Source organism: Panthera onca, chromosome E1, assembly GCF_046562875.1.
Source record: "Panthera onca isolate mPanOnc1 chromosome E1, mPanOnc1 haplotype 2, whole genome shotgun sequence".
In the NCBI taxonomy this organism is placed as follows: domain Eukaryota; kingdom Metazoa; phylum Chordata; class Mammalia; order Carnivora; family Felidae; genus Panthera; species Panthera onca.
In genome coordinates, this window is record NC_138352.1 from 14,676,218 (window position 1) to 14,697,100 (window position 20,883).

The window sequence follows — 20,883 nt, forward strand, 5'->3', positions numbered from 1 at the left end:
TCCCGTGACGCCGCCCCCCCCCCTCCTTCTCAACAGCGGCTGTCCGCCCAGGAGAGCGCGCCCGTCATGAATGGCGTCTCGGGCCCCGATGGCGAGGACTACAGCCCCTGGGCCGACCGCAAGGCCGCCCAGCCTAAGGCCTCGTCCCCACCACAGTCACAGAGCAAGCTGAGCGACTCCTACTCCAACACGCTCCCCGTGCGCAAGAGCGTGACTCCGAAAAACAGCTACGCTGCCAGTAAGGGCTGGGACGTGTCCCTGGTTGTGCCGCGCCCGCGGGGAGGTGGGGAAGGTCTCCAGAGCCCCGGGCACGTGTGCTCCTGTGCGGCACCCCTGGGCCCGCATGGAGATACAGTCCTGGACCCTCGGGCTTCGCCCGGCCCTCCTCGTTGTCTCTGGCAAGCCGCAGGCCGTGAGCGCGATAGGTGGGGCCGTGCCAGGACGCCATCGGCTCAGCCTGTGATGGCAGCATGCGGGTGATGTCCAACTGGGCTGTGATGGACGGTGGGATGCCCCCGCCCCCGCTACTGCCCGGGTCCCTGGACTGTGCCTCCCCATCCTGTGGCCGGCGGCCTGCCCCTTCCCCCAGCCCGTGAGCGCCTCCCGAGGACGGGTGGGAGAGCCGAGGCCAGGCTCCGGCCGGGAATTCCCTGCAGCGGGTGGGCGGCGGTCCGTGGCTGGATCCTTCCTGAGTCTCTGTCCAAATGGCCCCGGAGGCTGGCGAGCGTCCCCTCCAGGCCCACCTGGGGCCTTCTAGCATCTCGCCACCAGGCGGCCGAGCCGACAGGCGTGCGGTCAGTCCCCTCACTCCTGCCCTGTCGTCCCGCAGCTGAGACCAAGACCCTGCCCCGCTCCAGCTCCATGGCAGCCGGCCTGGAGCGCAACGGCCGCATGCGAGTGAAAGCCATCTTCTCCCACGCGGCCGGGGACAACAGCACCCTGCTGAGCTTCAAGGAGGGCGACCTCATCACCCTGCTAGTGCCCGAGGCCCGTGACGGCTGGCACTACGGGGAGAGCGAGAAGACAAAAATGTAAGTGTCCGTAGGCCGGGCCCTCCCCGCCAGCCGTCGGGGCCTCTCGGGCCGCCGGGACTCCGATGAGCTCAGGGACACCCCCTCCTGACCCTGCAGCCTCCAGAGGTCCCGGTGGCTCTGGCTCCTTCCCAGCCTGATTATCCCGCCGTGGGCCTTCAGTCGGAAAATCTTTGTGGCGCAGACGTGACCGCGTCTCAGAACCACAGCCTCCCGTCTCTTGCCAGCCCGTCACCCTCACTGCCCACGTCACCCACTTGGCCCGGGGCCCCGCACACGCACACCGCGGCCCGTCTGGCGCCTTCCCTGCTGTCGGGTGTACGGCTTCCCAGTTGGCCGTCAGCCCCAAAGCCTTCTGCTGTCCCCAAGTCCGTTTCGATCAGCCTTTGTGCTGGGGTTCTAGAAGCCACACGGTCACGTTCTGGGAGCTGTGTCCTCACGGCCTCACTGAGCACATCGTGCAGAGGCTGCACCAGCATCTCACATTCACTGCGCCTCAGGGCTGCCTGGCCGGGTGCTGCTCCTCCCCCCCCCCCCCCCCCCCCCGGCCACTGTCATCCAGATGTTTCTGGATGCGGCTGTCGGTGGCGTGGGAGGCTCCCATCCCGGAGCAGAGTCAGCCCCGACGTTTCGTCGGCCCCCAGGCAGCCACACCATCTTGGGAGGGGGCAATGAGGAACAGGGAAATCGGTAGGGAGCCTCAGTCCCGGACACGGTACCCATCTCCCCCCCACCAGACAGCTTCTCAGGTGTCGGCGCCCCCGCTCAGCATGGCTGCCTGTGGCTGTGTGGCCAGAGACCAGCCCTGCCCAGGGGTCCCCAGCCTCCCATCCAGTGGCTCGTATGAGCTCCCTCTGCAGACGGTCGCAGCCCGGCAGGGACCCGGGGGGCCGGAACCCCTCGCCCCGCCGCCCCACGCCCCCATGCTGGCAGCCCGGCCCTGGAGCCCTCTCACCCAGCCTTGTCTTCCAGGCGGGGCTGGTTTCCGTTCTCCTACACCCGGGTTCTGGACAGCGACGGCAGCGACAGGTTGCACATGAGGTGAGTGTGCCGGCCCCTCGCTCCACAGAGGCTGCCGTGAGAGCAGGGCACTGCGGGGGCACCTCTCCGGGCGGCCCCCGCTCTCTGCTCACGGTGCTGCCCCCACGCCCCGCACGGAAGTGTTTGAGGCTCCTGGGGTGTGTGGGTGCAGGGTGCTCTGTGAGGAGGGTCTGCGGGCCTCGGGGGTCGCCAAGGGGCTCACGGGCTGCGGGACGTCCCTCCCGCCGCCCCTCCGGGCCCCGTCCACCGGCTTAGGGAGGCCGAGGCCTCCGTAGGGGGCCCAAGGGAGGCAGGGGAGGTGGAGGGCCAGAGGGGGGACCGGGGCGGCCAGGCCCCTAAGCACCACCCCTCTCCCCCCGCAGCCTGCAGCAGGGAAAGAGCAGCAGCACGGGCAACCTCCTGGACAAGGAGGAGCTGGCACTGCCACCGCCCGACTACGGCACGTCCTCGCGCGCCTTCCCTGCCCAGACGGCCGGCACCTTCAAGCAGAGGCCCTACAGCGTGGCTGTGCCTGCCTTCTCCCAGGTGAGCTCCACAGCAGGGTGGGGGGGGGGGGGGGCCAAAGGGGCAACCAGCAGGCACCCTCTACAGGCGCGGGGCTCTGATGAAGGCACGGCGGCCCCTCTGCCTGTCCTTTCCTCCGCCGGGGCGGTGGCTGCGGCCGTGATGCTGCCCCGGACCCCAGCTCTTGGGAGGAGCCTGGGCGTCAGCGAGGAGCCCCCTCCTCGAGGCTGTCGGGCTTTGGCGGTCGTGGGCCCGTGTGGATGTGAGCACCTGCACTTGAGACCTGTGCTGTGGCCGGAACCTTTCCGTGTGCGTCTGGGTCTCTGGAGACAGGACCAGGCACTCATGCCCAGGCCACCCGGGCCAGAGGCAGGAGGGCAAGGCCTGGGTCCCTTGTAGAGCCCCTGGAGGGTGTGATGTTGGTCTCAAAGCCCAGGTGGGACTGGGGTGTGGCTGTGGAGGGTACTGCTGGGACCCCCCACCGCTCTGTCTGGAACGGCTCACAGGGTTGGAGGAGCCCAAGGCTTCTAGAACATTTGCTGTGGCTGTGGTAGGAACAGGGGCCAGCAATGCGTTCTGGGTCCCGATGTCCAGGATTGAGCCCCAGCTTAAGGGTCAGCGCGCCCCCACCCCCCTCGCCCTGGATAGCAGCAGGGAGGAGAAGAAAAGTTTTTCTAAGATCTGGGCAGCATGAGTGAAAACCAAGGATCTGGGTCGACGGAGGCTGTGGTGAGCGGTGTCATGGGTGGGTGGGGCCCAAGAAGGGCCGCGCCCAGCCCCGTCCCCGAGCAGCCTCGTCCCAGCGAGGAGGGTATAACCGGCACCAGCTGGGCGAGGTCGTTGCCCACCAGAGAAGCTCACTGTCGCACAGTGAGAACATGTAGTTTGAGATTAGGTGCTGGGAAGCATCAGACTGGGGAAGTGTGGCTCAGGCTCTTGGATGGAACCTTCCAGAGAAGGTGAGACTGGAGCTGGAGCTCAGGGAGAGGCCGATCCAGCCTGGGAGAGGCACGGCACCCCGGAGTCACCAGGCCAGCCTGCCCCATGCGGCCCCACCTGGCCCCCCCGACCCCACACACAGCTGGCTGGGCCCAGGCGGGTGTGGCCCTGCTCCTCCCACCTCCCTGCTCTCTGGGTGTGGTTTTGGCCCTGAGACAGCTAACACCCCTTGACGGCCCTAGGCCGGGCGGCAGAGATGTGGTGGCTGACCAGCCCCCGTCCCTCAGCCCCACACCCAGGGCCCCACACCCCCGAGGCCAGAAGCCACAGCCGCTGTCTGGGGCTGCAGGAGCCTGCTCGGCCTTGCCAGGCTCGCTTTCCTGCCCAGCCGTCACCCCTCCCCGCAAGTGGCACCGGTTCCGTCCCTGGCGCGGCCCCGCTACCTGCCCAGAGGCTTCCACGCAGCCCCAACCTCACCTGCCTTGGTGCTCCTATTAGGTAACCTGCAGGTGTCCTGGGGCCCCGGCCCACTCACCTCGCGAGTCGCGTATGGGAGGGGCCGGCACCTGGACTGTCTGTGTGTGCCCGTGAGCGTGAGCTCACGTGATCCGTGATCTGCTGCTGGCCAGATGAGGAGATGCCCCCACGCACTCGGGAGCTCACCGCTGTGCACGTACGAGGGGCCCTCCGTGCCCTTGGCTACGGGCAGCGCCTTGCCCTGCAGACCCCACTTCGCCCCCGGAACCCCCAGCCTGACCTGTGTTCCTGTTTCTCCCCAGGGTCTAGACGACTACGGAGCGCGGGCTGTGAGCAGGTAAGGGGCTTTCACGCGTGTCCTGGGGCGCTGGCGTGGGGGGAGCTGGCCCCTCTCACGGGCCCTCCGGGGCCTGCTCCGCGAGATGGGGCTGCAGACTGTGGAGGCCCCTCTCCGGGGCCTCTCTGAGCCACGGGGGCCGCGGGGCAGTCGCGCACGGTCCTGGGAGGTCGCCTTCATGCTCTCACCCCTGGGTCGGTGGGAGCGGGCCCTCCACCGCGGGAGCCTACCTGCTTCTGTGCCCACCACGGCCCCTGGGCTCCCGGCCTTCCAGGAAGCCCCTCGGCCGGGTTCTGTCGCACCCCCCTCTTCCTTCCTGGTGGCCAGGCCTGCGTCGGCCAGCGGGGTGCGGCCCGCCCCTGGGCTCATCTCCCCAGAACCAGCCCAGGCCGTCCCGTCCCACCCCCCCCACCCCCCCACCCCGCCAGCCTGGGCTCGGCCCGCATCCCGCCTTTCCTCCAGGGCCGGGCAGCCGGCCAACCCCGAACCGTGGGCAGAGCTGCGGCAAGAGAGGCGTGCGGCCTGGCAGTGTCCTGTGCTTTGTCCCACAGCGGCAGCGGCACGCTGGTGTCCACAGTGTGAGGACGCTGACCACGGGCGGCCGCCGCTCAGAAGAGTCCCCCCCCCATCTGTGTGGTCTCCATCGGTTCCCTCCTCTGCTCTCGTTGGTTTGTTCTCGGGTTGTTTTTCTTTCCCACCTGCCCTCTCCCCGCCTTTTGGTTGGTGACCCCAGACTCTGAGATCCCCCAGGGTCCATGGTGCTGCCCCACCTCTGCTCCCCGTGTTTACACGCCCCCGCCCCCGTGTGCCCACCGGGCAGGAGCTGCCGGCGGGGCAGCGGGGGCAGGGCGTCCTTGCCTCTGCTCCGCGTCTGCCGTGTTCACGATGCACTGTCCCCTTTTGAAGGCTCACCACGAGCCAAGTCTAAAGTTTGAAGAAAAAGAAAAATCTAAAAAAAAAAAAAAAAAAAAAAGAAAAGACAAGAAAAAAAAGAAAAAAAGCAAAGCAAAACCGGAAAAGGACTCTTCTTTCCTGAACCACAAAAACATATGCATGGACTCCGGTGTACGTACTGTTATTCTGCATCTGACTCCCCCAGCGGACGCTGCATCTGCCAGGAAAGGGAAGGCGCCGGGAGCTCCCGGAGGCTCGCGGCCCCGCGGGCGCCCTTCCGAGGGCCGCGCGCACCCACGGAGGGGCTCGTGCCCGGCTCGGGGGGCCTCCTGAGGAAGCTGGCCGCTCCTGTGAGGGAGGCCACGGCCCCCGGCCCCCACCCGGCCCAGCAGGCCGGGCCCCCGAGCGCTTCCTTGTCCTCGGCCACCGTCGGACGGTGTACAGAGTCCAGAGCGAGGGCGTGTGGCCTCCCCCGGCGCACTGGCGGGGCGGGGGGTCGGGAGCAGGCGCCGCCCGGCCACACTCGGACATTCCAAAGACCTCCAGAGACCACCCCCACCCCCACGTGTTCTGGAAACCGCTTCACAGCCTCGTGAGGGAGTCTCGGCCCCCAGGCTGCACCGGGCAGGGTGCGGGGCTGGCCCCGGGAGGGCGGCTTTGGGCCCCCCCCCCCCCCCCCCGGCCCGCCCGCGCCCGCCGCCTGGGGGAAGCGGGTGGTCCCCGCCCCCGACCTCCCCGGACACTCTCGTCTTTTTGTGTGTCTTGCTGACCAGAAACAGACACGCTGGGCTCAGTGGCCTCTTCACACCCCGAGTCTGGGAAGTGAGCGAGGGCACGGCCCCGCTTGGCCCTTCCGCCGAGGGAGCCCCTGTGAAGCTGTGGACGCTCCTTTTTCTGATGCGATTTAACAAAACCCTCCGCCCGCTCTCGTGTGGACTGGTGTTTGTGAGAGAAGCCGCTCGAGACACAGACGGACCCGTTTTCTATTTGAGGAAAAAACAGAGCCAGAACATGGACCCGTGTGAACAGCCTTCCGTGTTGGTGTTCTCGTTTTGCTCACAGCTCTCAAATCCAGGGGATTCCATGCTCAACGGATGAATGTAGACACAAACTGCAAAACTTGTATGAACCTGTAAAGTGCTGAAAATATTTTTCCTGTTTTCTTTCCTCTTTTTTTTTTTTTTTAAACTCTGAATTGTGCCCTGTGCCGCAGTCGTTTGAATAAAAGTTTTATTTATTGCATTGAGCTTGGTGTGGCGCCTCCTTCCAGGTCCACCGCGTGGGATCGGGGCCGTGCGCGGGGCCCGGCCGCCTTGGCCGGCCGGCCTCCACGGAGCGACGGAGGCGCGCCCCTCTCGGGTCCTGGGCCGCGGGGTCGGGTCGGGGGCGGGGAGGCACCTGCCCGCCGGCTCGCCCCTCTCTTCCCGGCAGCCACGCGACAGCGCGGTCCCCCGCGGCCGGGTCTCGCGCTCCTGGCGGGTGTCCTCTGGCCCCAGGTGTCTCCCCACGTCCCCCTCGGGGGACGCAGACCCCTTTTCCGCACCCACCTGCCCCAACTGAGCCCTTGTGTTTCCTTGCAGCGCCGATGTGGAAGTGGCCAGGTTCTGAGCCGCCCCTGACTAGAGTTAGTAAGTTGCCCGGCTTTCTCACGCTGGCCGGTCTGCCTTCCCAGCGGCTCTGCAGACCCCGCGGCCTCGGCCCTGGCGGGCGGGGACGGGGCGCGGGGGTCTGCCGAGCCTGCCTCTGCTCTGGGCTCTGGGCTTTCGCTTCCCCTTGGATTGCTCCTCGGGCTCTGGGACTTGCTGCCTCTGTCTGGAAGCTTGTGGGCCTGACTGGCTGCCCCCGCTGCACCCCAGCGCCCACGGCACCTCCCTGCACCGCTGGCCTGGTCCGGCCCCGGTCCTCTGCCTCGGTTTCTCTCTACGGGGCGCTTCGGCCACAATCAGGGTGAGGCCCGGTGATCGGCTGTGAGGCCAGCTCTGGGCTCCTTTGGCTGAGCGTCCCCTCGGGCCGCGCCTGTGGGTGTGGGTGTGAGCCCGGCCTGGCCGGCTCCCTGGGTGGTGAGCCCTGCAGCCCCTCGGGGGCTGGGGAGATCTGGGTGGGCCTCGGGGACGGTGCCACGGCTCGTGCCCGCGTGAGGGCCTCAGGCACACCGGAGCAGGAGCACGTGCCTGGGCCGCTGGGGCAGGTGGATATACAGTGGCCCTGGTGCCCGCTCTGCCCGGACTCGCATGTGCCCCAAGGGGCGCCAGGAGGCTGCGCCAGGCTTTCTAGATCGGGCCTTCACCACTGCGTGTGGGTGCCCTTGTGGGCCTGCTACAGCCAACCCCGTGACGGCCCCTTCCTCACCGCCCTGGGACAGCTGGCACCCTGGGCCCCGGGCCTCGGTCAGGGTGGCAGTGCCACCCATCTGTCTCTGCCCCCGCCACCCCAGGACACTGGCACCTGTGTCCTTTGTAGCAGATGGTGCTCACTGGACCCCACTGGGCACCAGTGACGTGGCCCCTCCAAGGTCAGTGGCTGCTCCCAAAGGGTCCTGGACTCCCTCTCCTTTCACTGTGTCTGAGCTACAGTGTGAGGAGTTTCTGGAAGATTCTGGAGACCAGTGCTCCTGGAATTTGAGGACAGGGTGAAAATGCCTTCGCTGCCTCTAGATTCCCCTTCTTCCAGGATGCAGAGAGGCTTCCATTTCCACCCCACCCCCCCCCCACCCCCGCCGACGCCCCACCGCTGCCCCCGCTGCCCCCATCGCTCTGAGCTGCAGGCCTGGCCTCTGCCTGGGACCACGTCCCCCGGTGTAGGACGGGGCCCCGGGGGCACGGTGGGCATCAGCACAGCGCCACCAGCCAGCCTCCCGGCCGCAGAATCAGCCTGGCTCCAAGATTCGGCTGGGGGTGGGGTGCCAAAAGTCCCCCGGGTCGGTCAAAGCACCCTGACCAAGCCTGCCTGAGGTGTGGCCCTGGGGGGACCGAACGACAAGGATCCGATCCCAGAAGGGCCGAAGTCCCGAAGGCACGGCAACCGCTTTGGTCTCGGAGGAGGAAGTTCAGGAGGAAGTGGAAATGCACCCCGGCCGCCCTCACTCTGCTCCAGGATCACCGAAGGACGGAAACCGTACCCTGTGAGGAGACGCGGCCGTTCCCAGCCGACCCAGTTCTCGCTCAGTTGGCGGATTCGGAACAATTACAGGCGACTCCCTAAACCCTCGGCATAGCGCTCCCCTCGAGATTGGAACGGAAAGGCGCTCGGCCCTCCTCGGGCTGCAGGGTTTGCAGGCGGGGGCTGTGGGCTCAGGACCCCGCGATGCCCCCAAGGGCTGCCCCTTGAATGCAGCGCCGGACCCGCCGGGGGCTTCAGCCTGCCCTGCCTGCGGGAGCAGCCTGGACGGCTCCTGTGGCCTCTGCTCGGTTCCGTCCGCTGAGTTTGCTTACGTCTCGGTGGTTTGCTGCCGGGCGTCCGCCCCTGGCAAGCACCCCAAGCGGGGACAAATGTCCCCGGGGCCAGAGACTGGGCCTTGGGTCTGAACTTAGTCCTGTTTTGCCATCTTGGTGTTGACCCGCCCAGGGTCGCACTGACACCCTCCCGTTCCTTCACAGAAGGTGGTAGGCGCCCTAGACGGCCCCACCCAGGGGCCTCTGGTCGGGGCCGGGCTGGGCGCGGCTGCAGGGGGAGGCCGGGGGCGTCTTCGGCCCGCAGTGTTGACGGTGCGTGCTCCCCGCTCACCCCGTTTGGGGGAAGATGAAGAAAGTGGGGCTCAGAGGCCAGACACCGTCTTGCGGGGAGGCCTGTCTGGCTGTGCTGCCGCCCCGACCCACCTGGCCTGACCCCTGTGTACTGGCTCCAGCCGGCACAGGAGCTGCCCTCCCTCCCCGGGCTTAGGGCCGGAGCTCCGTCCTCGGCTCGGTCCCCATCTCCAGATGAACAAGACCGGCCGAGTTCCAGCCCCCCAGGGCATCTGCCTCGACCCGGGCCGGGAACAGCCAAGGCCCGGAGCCTTGCTTCAGAACCAGAGTCTAGGCGAGGTGGCAGTCAGGGCACGGGCCACCGCCCTGTCCTGGGGGCGGATGTCACTGGTCACAGGAGGCTTGGCCTTGGGAGCTTCCAGGCGGCCAAAAAGCTGAAACTCGTCTGTACGCGTCAGCGGAACAGAGCGCCAGAGCACGCGGAGGAGCCTGAGGCCCCACGTGGGGCTGCAAGCGGCCTCGAAGCCAGGGGTCGATGACTCAGAGGACAGTCGTAAGCAGTGTGCCCACACGGGACTCTCAGCCATCATCCCGGAGACGGGGACGGGGACCTCATTCGCCGAGAAGTTAGCTACTGTCTGCCGCTGCTCCCCTTAAAAGTTCAGTCCCAAGTGTCTCAGTTTTTTAGAAAACACAGGGAGGCGCCCCCGCCCCACGCGCTCTCCCTGGGCACTGGACAGAGCGCCCGCCCGCCGCGTGGACACCAGCCCAGCTGCGCCAGAGGCGACTCCGGCCCCAGGTAACGGCTGCAGAGCCGAGCGCTTTGCCGGGAGTGCGGTCCCGTCCGTGCCGGCCCTCCGTGTCCCACGTGCCGTCTGTGCCGCCACCCCCAGCCCGCTGTCCCGTGCTGTCCCTGCCCAGGCGGGTCCTCCGGGCCGGGTGCCGGCGTCCGCTGTGCTCATCTCGTCCCATCTCCACCTCTTGTCTGGCGCGTCCATCTGTCCGTCAGCTGTGGCCTCGGGGGTCACCCCCCGGGTGACAGGTGGCTGAGCCCTCGTCCACCCCTGCTGGCCTCCTTGCTGCCAGTGTGCGTGCACCCCCGTGTGTCGTCTTGGCGTGGGGCGGGTCTGCACCCAGCCACCTTCTGGGAGCCCGGGACGCATGGGCCGGGTTTGTGTGCGCTGAACTGTCTGTGTCTGTCGATGGCGTGTCTTGAAAAATGGGTCCGCCGCTGCCCTTGGGCCGATGGGAGGCGCCTCCTTGGCCTTGTGGGGCGGCTCACGAAACCTGGATGCAGGCCCGTTCAGGGCTCAGGTCGCAGAGAAGGAACCATCCTGTGGCTCGGTGGCCCCACGGCCCCCACCCGCCCCGTGAGGGTTGACGGCCGCAGATGGGGCGCACTGGCGGCCAGCGAGCACCCTTCCCGGGCTCCCCCGAGCGGCCTCCATCGTCCACCTGCTCTGAGCTCAGAGGCTGGGCCATCGGGGCCCAGGCCGGTGCCATCCGCAGGGCTGGGGGCCCCCCGGGCGTAGGGCAGCCCAGGACGGCATTGCGCCCTCACAGTGCCCCTCCCACACTAAAACCCCTCTTCTCTTTTTCAGGAATCCCTTCGCCAACGTCCAGCTGAAGCCGACAGTGACCAACGACAGGTCCGCCCCCCTCCTCAGCTGATGGCCAAGTCCCCACCGCTGCCCGCCAGGACCCTCCTGCCCCGCCCACACACACAGCCTCTTTTGTAACAATCCGCGTGGGCCCCATTTAGAGAATTTTCTCCTTCACCTGCCTGGCTCTGCCCCCACCGGAGTCTGGCCTGGGCTGGACCCCGGCTGTTTTCGGAGGTGGCCCCTGGGCCATGGCTGAGGAGAGTGGGGCCGACAGTGGGCCCCGCAAGCAGGCACTTGGCCCCCGCTCATGCAGGGAGGGACGCTCCACCAGCCCCACGTGTCTGGTCAATAAACAGGCTGCCCCACATGTGCCCGCTCGTGCTCTGTCAGCCCCAGGGGGTGGGAGGCCTGGGACAGAGGACGTGGGAGAGGCCGCCACCGTCTTCGGGGCACAGATTTATTCTGACCCCTCGACTGTGGCTCTCCTGGGCCCCGCTCCCACTGGCAGTGCTGGGGGACCCCTCCATGCCCCCCGCACTCCCGTCCAGAGCTGGCTGCTGGCCCCCAGCTCTCTTCCCTGTCCCTGGAGTGAACAGCAGGCCCCACGGCCGGGGACGCCTCTGCGCCCCAGGTGCTTCGTGCAGAGATCCCCGTCGTTCGCAGTGACTGGCCTTGGGGCCAGGCGCCCCCAGCTGACAAGTTCCAGGCAGCAGTCACCCCTCCCCGGCCCTAGAAGGAGGGAGGGCCCTGGAGCCCTGCTCTGCCCAAAGCCTGTCCCTACCCCTGTACCAGAAACAAAATGGGTCATGGGTGGGACACAGGCCTCTGGCCCCGCAGAAGCTGTGGAGACGGGCCCAGTGGGGTCGTAGAGCCCATGTTTGGGGTGGAGAAGCACAGAAGCCCTGGCTCCTCAGAAACCCTCTTACCTCACCCTTACTCTGCCCCGACCCCGTGCTCTGGAAAGGCCTTCGAAGGAGCTTCCCATGGGGGAAGGGGCCTGCAGGCCCGCCACCTCGTTCTTACCTAGTCAGCACCAACTAAAGAACAGGAAGAGAGGGCTGTTGGGGTCAGTCCCCTCCCCTGCTCTGTGTAGATCTCCACCGGAGGAGAGGTAGGGCCCAAGTCACTGTCCCCCTCCACCAGGGTGCAGCAAGGACGGCCCGGGGCAGGGGGGGCGGGGGGGGGCCGGGGGCAGGTGGGTAGGTGGCACCCTCCCGCACCCCACTGGCATTGGGCAGAAGGGACTACTGTGCCCTCCCAGGCAGAGCTGGCAGCCAGGCCCCACCCCAGCACCACCCGGCCTCCCCACCCCCGCCCAGGGATTTATGCGCAAACCCCAAAAGAAAACACACGCTTAGCATGAAGGCTTGTTTTTTTAGCTTGATTTCTTTTAAAAAACAAACAAAAAAGGAACAAGGAAATCATGGCACCAGCATCCGAAGCCTCAGACTAATGAAAACAAAAAACACAAACCCAAAACAAGTCCCCCACCCCCACCCCCAAAGCAACAGTAAATCTGACATCTCTTTGGCAACAATAACTTAAAATCACCCCGCTTCCATTTGCTCAGACAACAGCAGTTACAAAAATACTCCCTGTGCTGCCCAGCCCCCCACTTCCCTCCCACCCGCACCCCCACCCCTGCAGGCAGGGCCCCTGACGCGGATTGTGGGGGCTGCCGGGCCAGGCTGGCCAGCCGCGGGCACCTCTAGAACAGGTGTGGCCGGAAGCCCCCATCTTTTGGGCCGCCCGCCTTGCCCCACCTGCCCAGGCTCCAGCCGTGGACTCAGATGGGAGCTGGCCCAGACAGGTAGGGAGGGAGGGTGTGCGGGTCCAGCTGAGTCACCGAGGGGAAATACAGCCACAGACTCTGAGGTAAGGGTGGCTGGGGACACACAAGCCCAGGGTCCTCTTCTTGCAAACCCAAAACCAGGCAGAAGGGGAGAAGGGGACAGAGAGAGGCCGTCCCAGCGGGCCTGTGTCGTTCACCACAGGAACTAGTGGGCAGGGTGTGCAAAGTCCTCCCCCCACCCCAACCCCCCCCCCCCCCCCCCAGGGCCAAGAGCCGGTCCCCTGGCCTCAGAAGCCAAGCAGCCCGCTAGCAGAGTCAGGGCAGAGGGGCAGCTGTACGGAGGGGACCTGCTCAGGCCTGAGGCTAGAGGGCATCCTCAGCAGCTATCAACAAACCCGTGTCCAGGAGAAGTCCTGCCCCTCGGGCAGCCCAGGACTGGCGCACACGGCCGGAGGAGGCCTCTTGTCCCGCCCTGCTCCGGGGCGCTGCATGGGGCACCGAGGCTCTGGAAGCTGCTGACGACCACCAACACCGAGGTCTCCACTCTCAGTCACCATCTTCGCTGCTGCCTGGAGCAGGACTGGCAGGAGCTCCAAGGGTGCCCGCCTGGGCCTCAAGCCTCTTTACAGCTGCCCCCGGCACCTGCTACAGGGCCTGGCAAACAGGTGTCACATGAGTGTTTGGAGAGACAGCGGGGACAGAGATGCCTGAGAGGGCCCTGCCCTCTGGGGACAGCCGACAGAGTCCCCTGCCCCAGCACTCCCCCCTGACCTCCACCCTTGGCCTAGGGACCAATGACCACTGGGGCTGCCCCCCTCGGGCCCCTTCACCGCAACGGGTCTGCCTATCCGTCTAGGTGGGAGCCGGACCCTTTCTCTTTCCACCACCTCACCAGGGCTCAGGCGCAACAAAGCTCATCCAACAAAGGAAATGCCCCGGCTCTTCCCCAGACGGGCGGAGCCTGCCTGGGGACAGAGAGATCTCATTTCCTGGGTGGGCTTTCAGGGAAGGCTGGCAGGAATGCAAAAGAACTTGTCAGGCACATGGCGGGGGTCAACCTGGCAGGGACGAGCCCGCCTGGTCGGAGGCTGACCGAGGAATGGAGCCTGGAGGGAGGGGTGAGCTGGGCACATTAGCCACAGTCATTTGTGTCTCCAGACAAGAGCCATCGGGTCTGATATGTGCCAGGTCAGGGGGAGAGGGGCAGGCAGTGGATGAAGCACATCATGGGGGGGTGGGGGGGGGGAAGGGGCTGGGAAGGTCGTGATGCGAGAGGCTGCTGCCGGTTTGGGGGACTAGGGTCAGGCAGAGGGCGAAGTGGGGGGCGCTCAGTGTCCAGCCTGGTGCCTCCAGAGAAGGGAGAAGAGGGCGAGGCCCAAGGGCCAGGTGGCATCCCATCTAGGCACCCAGAGAGGTGCTGGGCCAGCCGGGGGTGGGACACTGCATCTCCCCAGAAGGCAGAGAGGCGAGGCCAAGGTGGCCAGGACAGACAGGCCTGGGCGTGACCCCGCCTCTCCCAGCCTCAGTTTCCCCGTCTGAAAACTGAGCTTGTCCAGAGCCTCGGCCCCTAGCAGGTAACCTCCCGGCCGCCCTCTCCACTGTCCCGACTCCGTGTCCCCCCTCCCGCCAGCCCCGCCGCAGCCTCACCTCCTACGGATCCGGCGTCCGAGTCGGAGACGTGCGTAATGGAGAAGCGGGACGCGGGCGCAGGCGACACGGTGAAGCGCGAGAAGGGGCCGGGTGCGGTCTGCTTGGGGGGCGCGGCGGGAGCGGGCCGGGCGGCCTCCGGGGCCGGCGTCGGCGGGAAGCCGTCGTCCCACGCGAGCCCTCCACCTGCAGGCCGGCCGCCCGGTCACTCGCGTGGCGTGGTCCCGCCCACCCGCGACGTCACGCAGACCCACCCACCCTGACGTCACGGCCCACCCGGCGGCCCCGCCCCCGCCGCGCCCAGCGCCCCGCTCACCCTCTTCCACCGCGGAGCCGTCGGGGGAGCGGTCTGCCCGCCGTGGCCGGCCGGGGGCGCTGGGGGAGCGGGGGCCGCCCGCCAGGAACGCGGGGGGTGACTCCTTGGCTCCAGGGAAGGGTTCCCCGAGCTCCCGGGTGGGGCTTTCCTGGAGGATCAGAGCAGCACGTGGCTCCCGCGCCAGCAGCGGCCACGCCCACGGCCTCCCGTCCCGCGCGGGAGGGGGGGAGGGTCAGGGAGGGGACCCTCACCCCCGCGCAGAGCCCGGGGCCAGCCGCGCACCTGGTCGAAGAGGTAGACGGTGACGTCGTCGAAGAAGGACACGGCTTTCTTCTTGCGCTCCAGGTCCTCGCAGAAGGCCTCCGACAACAGGCTGGGTATCTTGAGCAGACTGCGCAGGTTGCGCGCGCTCTGGCTCTCGGCCACCACCACGGGCACGGGAGGCGCCTCCTCCTCGCTCTCCTCGCTGGGCTCCTGGATGCTGTAGCAGCGGAGCTCTTCATCCGACTCATCGCTCTCCTCGCTGTCCTCCTCTTCCTCCTCCGAGCGGCCCTCCGGGGCTGCGGGCAGTCCCGGCAGGGCCAGGCAGAGTGGGGTCCTGGGGGCACCCGGGCTCCCTGTCCGTTCCTGCTGGGCGGGTCCGGACGGCAGTACTGGGGCCTCCTGGAGCTCAGGGAGGTGGCTCTCTGAGCTCAGCGGGACCGGGGTCAGCAGGAAAATCTTGGAACCCCCGGGGCTGGGCACTGGAGGCCCTTGGGCAGGGCCCTGGGGCCAGGGAGGGTCCGGTCTGGGGCCCTCCGGGCATGTACTTGGCCCTGGAGAAAAGTCCTCAGGCAGCAGCGGCAGCACCTCTCTGGGACCAGTGCCTCGCGTCCCCCCAGCCACACCAGACTCAGGGGAGGGCTGTGCGGCCCGCAGCCCAGAGCTCTCCAGGTCCAGCTCTAGCCTGGAGGTCAAGTCACCTCCTCCCTTCTCCTGGGGGCCCGAAGTGCAGTCAGGCTCTGTATCCAGGTCCGAAAAGTAGGCTGAGTCACGGTAGGGGTTCTTCTGGCCAAGGCCACCAAGAGAGGTGGAGAGCTGAGTCTCGGGCCCAGGGCTCTCCTCCTCGGAGACCAGCTCCCCACAGGCCTCGGGCTCACATGGCTCGTGTGCCTCCTTGAGCACAAACTCAGGGGACTCGTAGTTCTCTGTGTCATAGCCACTGTCCAGGGCTCGGGGCTGCCCGCCGGGAGTGCCGATACCTGATGGGCTGAAGGCCTCGCGGCCACCACCATCACCGGCTGAAGGTGGGATATCCAGGGAGTCCCCAGAGTCGGGGGTCCCCGCCTGCTTCTGCAAAGAGCGGAAGGCCAGAGTCACGTCCGGCTTCTCGGCCAGTGGGCCATCGCTGGACAAAACAGCGAAGACACCAGAAGTGGCCTCTGTCATGTCCTCTTCCTCACTGACTGGCGCCCCCGGCTCAGGGGAAACCCTGTAGCTGTCTGGGGTCTGGGCTGCCTCAGTGGCAGTCTCCCAGCTGCCAGCAGGCGTGGGCAAGGCGGGCAGGGTGTCGAGGGCACTGGCCGCCTCGGCAGGAAGCAGGGCTCCCTCTTGGGATGGGGCTGGGACAGAGGGAAGGGGTAGCTGAGGTCTGGCAGAGCCCTCAGCTTCCTCAGCAAGCCTGGGCTCCGTCTGGGGGCTTTTAGCCTGGCTAATGGCCGCCTGTGTCCGGGAGGATGTCACCAGGCAGATGGCCGGTGCCAGGCCCTCAGCAGGACAAAGATGAGGAAGGCCAAAGCAGCGGCCTAGCTCCTGGCCAGAGGAGGCCCCCTTTGACCCAAGGAGAGGCTCTGTGGGGTCCTCTAGGGCCAGGGGACCGCCTAGCTCAGGGGCAGCCCGTAAGGTGTGCTCTGGGCCAGGGCAGCAGCCCACGCAGCCAGCCACGTGTCCCGGGTCCCAGGAGCCTGGTGCTCGGCTGCCACTGTTGTTGTTGGCGGACACGTTGGAGCTCCAGTGTCTGGGCTGGGCGGCCCTGCAGGCCTCGGTGGCCCCCATCTCCTCCCTGCCCGAGGGGGACGTGCCCACTGGGTCCTCCAAGAAGGGTGGGCAGAAGGCAGCTGTGCCCCAGTCGGCGTCCTCCTCCCTGGGCTCCGCCGGCACGAGGGTCCCGGGTGAAGGCGAGCTCAGAGGACAGGACGGTTCCCGGGCACAGCTCCCATGCAGGTAGTAGTCCCAGCGGCCCCGGGACCCCTCGGGGGGCGGCACATGGCCCAGCGGGGGCTCCATGGCCGACGAGGTGGCCGCGCTGCCCTCCGAGTCATCGTCCTGGTCACCACCATCGGGGAGCAGGTCCACGGCATGGGGGCTGAGGGTGCAGCCGGCGCAGTCAGGGTCGTGGCCGGCGGCGGGCGTCGGCTCCTCCAGCCGGATGAAGTACTCGCTGCCCACCGAGGGGCTGTGCGCGCTGAGCACAGGCACCACGCCCGGGGGCGCACCGTCAGCGGCACACAGCTCCTGCGGGCAAGCGGCGCGGCTAGGGCTCGCTGCAGCCCCGGGGGGTGGGAAGGCCTCGGCGCCGCGGCCCGCTTCCCACTTGTACTCGAAGTTGAGGCCGCGACTCGTCTCGGTCACCGTCAGCACGTCCTCCCCGTCCGCGTGGAAGCCGTCGCCTGCGAACTGCTCCAGCAGCGGGAAGGACGAGGCGGAGGCCAGCTCGCCCGCGCCCCCCAGAGCCAGGCCTGCCAGCCCAGGGCCTGCGCCACCCCCGCCCGGCCGCAGCGAGCGCCAGCGCCGCTCAAATTCTTCCTCCGCCTCGGTGGCGCCCTTGGCACAGAGGTAGGACAGCAGCAGGTGCACCTCCTCGGCCGTGGGCCGCTGTTCAGGCTGCAGCCAGCAGAACTGCATCACCTCGTACCTGCGGGCAGGGAGGCCTGGGGCTCAGCCCCTGCCCAGGGGTCCCTGCCCACCCCGCACCCGGGGCACCGCCCTGCCAGGACCCCACTTCCCTGCAGAAGAGCAGATCGGCCCTCCGCGCGAAAGTCTGGGGGCCTCTCCTCATACTCAGAGTTCTCCAAGGACGTTGACGAGAACTTCCAAGCTCATTACAGGAGCCCCAGCTCTCCCAAGGTGGGCCCAGAAGTTTGGGGGCCGAAGCACTTTTCCGTGAGTGCACCACCCCCCCCCCCACCCCCGCCCCGGCTGCAGGTGAGTTTGAGTTTTGGTTGAAAAGGCTCCTTTCTTTGTGGGCTCAGAATGGGGCCTGGAGGGGAGAGCCAGCGGGGGCTGGAAACCGAGGCGCTCACACTCAGAGCACCCTCCGTGGTCTTGACCTTCCTACTGGGGACACACTGCCCAGCCTGGCGTCACAGGGTCCTCACCAGCGGTCAGACAGCGTCAGCTGCAGCTGGGGCTTGGGGAGCTTCAGCTGCTGCTCCCGGACTGCGTAGGCCAGCACCTGCCGGTCGGAGTGGTGGGGGTAGGGCTGTGCGCCCAGCTCAAAGAGCTCCCAGATGGTCACGCCCAGGGACCTGCGGAGGCAAGGGCCATCAGAGGGGGCCGGCGTGGCTGGCCACGGCAAGGCTGCGTGGGATCTCAGAGCCGTGGGCACCGCGGGGCAGCTCCTGTCACCACCCCAGTGTCCTAGGGACGCCCCTCCCAAAGGACAGCACTTTCCTTCAGTTAACTGGCAGGACGTGCCACCCGGCCAGGCCCAAGCCTGTGTCCAGGGCACCTGGGCAAATAAAAACCACACTGGTCTTTCCACAAACTCAAGTCTATTCCTTTGTGTGCTCGTTCCCTTGCTGCGGTGAAGGCCAGACACTGTTCCGGGGGTGGGGGTGGGGGCCTGGAGAAGCTCCCAGCCCTTGGGTGCCACTGGGGGCTAGAACGAGGGAGGGGCGCGTCTAGGTGCCCAGCCCGGCGGGAGTGGGCCCGGGGGACAGGCAGGGCTCTGAGAAGGCGACTGGGTTCCTTCTGGTATACTTCCCCCAGCTCCTTGGGGCCCCAGGCCGTCCCGGGAGACCGGGAACGTGAGGAACAGAACAAATCTGGCAACAAAGAAGTCAGGGGGCCCGGCCCAGAACCATCTAAGAGACCCCAGTCAGCGTGCGGCAGGGTAGGCAGGTTGGGGAGATCGGTGATGGAACGGAGTGGCTGATGGGCTGCAGTTAAGCGACTCAGGGGTGCTCAGGAGGGAGGGTGGGTCTGTGGATCCAGGCTCTGAGGGCTCGCCAGGAGCAGAGGGAGGACAGGCAGGCCCGGGGAGTGGGGGTTGGGGGAGGGGCTGGTCAGGCACAGGGATCCCCACAGAGGAGCGTCTGGAGGCTGCAGGACTGAGTCTGTGCCCCACTTGGTGCAGGTGCTGAGGATGGGCGGTGCCTCCACACGGCGGTCGTGGGAGATCACCGGCCCCTCCACGGAGGGCACTCGGCACCTGCTGCCGCTCCCAGCGGGCCTTCCAGCCTGCACGCTCGCTCTAACCCTGAGGTCCGTGGGCGTCAGCGGGGCCTGGGGTGGGGCGGGGCCGTGGGCCACTGGCACCGGGAAGCGACGGGTGGCCCAGCAGCCCCACCTCCTACAGGGTGACGAAGTGGGGCAGAGAAGCACGTCACCGCACGTGTGGCTGTCCTGGCCCTCACCCCCTCCTGCGCGGGGCGGGAGAGGACTCGGCCCGCTGGAGCCTGCGGGCCCTGGGCCCTGGCCTGGCAGCCGTGAGCTGTGATGGCGGGGGACAGGACGAGGGCGGGCACTGAGTGCGGGGGGGGCACGCCCCGGCCGCGCCCCCGGGACCCCCGCTCACCACACGTTGCTGGCCTTGGTCTGGTCCACCACCAGCAGGTTGCAGTGCACCTCGTCCACCAGCTCGGGCGCGATCCAGCGCAGCGGCACCCACAGCTGGTCGGCAGTCACAAAGTAGTCTTCCTGCAGGCGCGGGGCCCAGGGTCACCCCAGGGTGCTGGGCGGCCGGCCCTGACCCCCCCACCCCCACCCCCCGCGCGGCCCCGCCCGCTTACTCTGTATTTGCCGTGGGACAGGCCGTAGTCGCCGATCTTCACCGTCAGGTCGGCCGCGAGCAGGCAGTTCCTGAGGGCCAGGTCACTGGAGGGCGGGAGGGCAGGAGGGCGGGGGTCAGCGGCAGCGCCGGGCTGGGGGCGCTCGGGGCGCTGAGGGGCCGGCCCGCTCGTGGCCAAGGGCATCGCCGCGAGCCGGTGGGAAGGGGCGTCTGAGAGGCGGCCCATCCACCCGCTGCCCCGAGCCCCGGGTCCCTCACCCAGCACGGGGCTCCCCGGGGCGTCCACGTGGACAGGGCCTCGAATGTTACAATGCAGACGAGGAAGGCGAGGCCCAGAAAGGGCCGGGGCGGGCCACAGGGCCCTCGTGAAGGCACTGCCCCGCCGTTACCGGACCCCTCTCCTGACCCCAGCGGCTCAACGTCTGCTGACCCGTCCCGGGCACGAGCCAGCCAGGGCCGCTGCAGGCTTCCTTCCCGCCCGCTACGCCCTCACCCTCAGCTCCCCAGGAGGCGGGCAGCGGCAGGGAAACGGAGGTCCCGAGTGTCCCAGGGGATCCTGCCCCTGCCCTGCTCGCACAGGGCTGGGCACCGTTTCCGGCCCAGGGCAAGGTGGGTGCAGGGAGTGACCGCCTGCGGCCCCGTCGGTACCCCCACCGGGTGGCCTTGGGCTGCGGGCTTCTGCCCTGCCCGCTGGGTGGCCAGAGGGGGTCTGGGGGCACAAGGCACTGAGGCAAGCATGGGGCCAGCGCACGTCCACCAGGGCCACAGACAGGCCTGCGCCCGTCGGGTGTGCGGGGGCCTGGGGCTGGGCGGGCCCGGCGGGCAGGTCAGGAGGCTGGCAGCTGCCCTCTTCAACAAAATCACTGATGCTGGAGTTGTATGTGTCATCACTCAGCACCAGGATATTGTTGGGGAGGACGGCCTGGGCAGAGTCCGGGAGCACCAGCACATTGTAGGGGAGGGCGGCCCGTGCGGAGTCCGGGAGCACCGGGACATTGTTGGGGAGGACGGCCCGGGCAGAGTCCGGGGCTGGGGGTTGCCGCTTGACTGTTACCACTTCTTCTGGGCACATCCTCCTACGCTGGGCACCCTGGTCCACCCCTCTGACTTCCAGGGCCAGGGAGGGAAGCAGGACAGAGCCATCCCCCCCCCCCCCCAACGCCGGGGTCTAAGGGAGACAGAGGCCAGCAGGGCCAGTGTGGTGGCTCTGACCCCCTGGAGACAGAGGATGGGCCTTGGGCCCCCCCGGGTGCTGCCCAGGCCGGCCAGCCCCCCCCTGCAGAAGCAAGCATCCACCTCCCCACACCCTCTCTGGTGGTTTTTCTTTAACCAGATTCCTTGGCACAATGGTCCCTAGAGGCTGAATAAATAAAGCCAGCTAACGCTCACACAAGCCCCGAGGCAGGGGCAGAGGCCGCACAGAGAGCTCAGGGGGACCCCCCGGAGAGCCGCCAGCCCCGCACCCCCTCACCTGTGCACATAGTTGTTGCGATGCAGGTGCAGGACGCCACAGGCCACCTCGCAGGCCATGCGCTGCAGGGTCAGGGGATCGGGCGCCATGGACTCCGCCAGCCGGCAGCTTCGCAGGTAGCCCTTGAGGTCCCCCTGCCGAGAGGGGCAGCACTGTC

At 67.8% G+C, this 20,883-nt stretch overlaps 2 protein-coding genes across 16 annotated transcripts in view; one reads left to right on the plus strand and one right to left on the minus strand.

Moving 5' to 3' along the window:
* The window catches only part of BAIAP2 (BAR/IMD domain containing adaptor protein 2), a 62,922-nt gene extending 52,045 nt beyond the window's left edge, over nucleotides 1–10,877 (plus strand). The window contains exons 9-16 of one of the 6 annotated variants that reach the window (XR_009613991.3): nucleotides 37–238; nucleotides 830–1,031; nucleotides 2,004–2,072; nucleotides 2,435–2,597; nucleotides 4,295–4,329; nucleotides 6,804–6,851; nucleotides 7,894–9,705; nucleotides 10,508–10,877. Coding sequence is in view for 5 of the 6 variants with exons in the window: in XM_060645178.3 (XP_060501161.2) it covers nucleotides 37–238; nucleotides 830–1,031; nucleotides 2,004–2,072; nucleotides 2,435–2,597; nucleotides 4,295–4,329; nucleotides 10,508–10,577 (741 nt within the window). In the remaining variant the exon portion in view is untranslated. Of the gene's footprint in view, nucleotides 1–36; nucleotides 239–829; nucleotides 1,032–2,003; nucleotides 2,073–2,434; nucleotides 2,598–4,294; nucleotides 4,330–4,880; nucleotides 6,466–6,803; nucleotides 6,852–7,893 lie in introns of those variants that run through there. The other 5 variants (XM_060645180.3, XM_060645181.3, XM_060645182.3 and 2 more) reach the window with 5 other exon arrangements.
* A 995-nt stretch (nucleotides 10,878–11,872) lies between these two features.
* Nucleotides 11,873–20,883, minus strand: part of AATK (apoptosis associated tyrosine kinase) — a 32,994-nt gene continuing 23,983 nt past the window's right edge. For all 10 annotated transcript variants that reach the window (XM_078438023.2, XM_078438019.2, XM_078438018.2 and 7 more), the window contains 8 exons: nucleotides 20,727–20,860; nucleotides 19,257–19,341; nucleotides 19,043–19,164; nucleotides 17,622–17,771; nucleotides 14,548–17,158; nucleotides 14,266–14,413; nucleotides 13,950–14,135; nucleotides 11,873–12,956 (listed from right to left, as the gene is read on the minus strand). In XM_078438023.2, coding sequence (XP_078294149.2) covers nucleotides 12,916–12,956; nucleotides 13,950–14,135; nucleotides 14,266–14,413; nucleotides 14,548–17,158; nucleotides 17,622–17,771; nucleotides 19,043–19,164; nucleotides 19,257–19,341; nucleotides 20,727–20,860 — 3,477 coding nt within the window. In that variant the 3' untranslated portion in view covers nucleotides 11,873–12,915. The remainder of the gene's footprint in view (nucleotides 12,957–13,949; nucleotides 14,136–14,265; nucleotides 14,414–14,547; nucleotides 17,159–17,621; nucleotides 17,772–19,042; nucleotides 19,165–19,256; nucleotides 19,342–20,726; nucleotides 20,861–20,883) is intronic.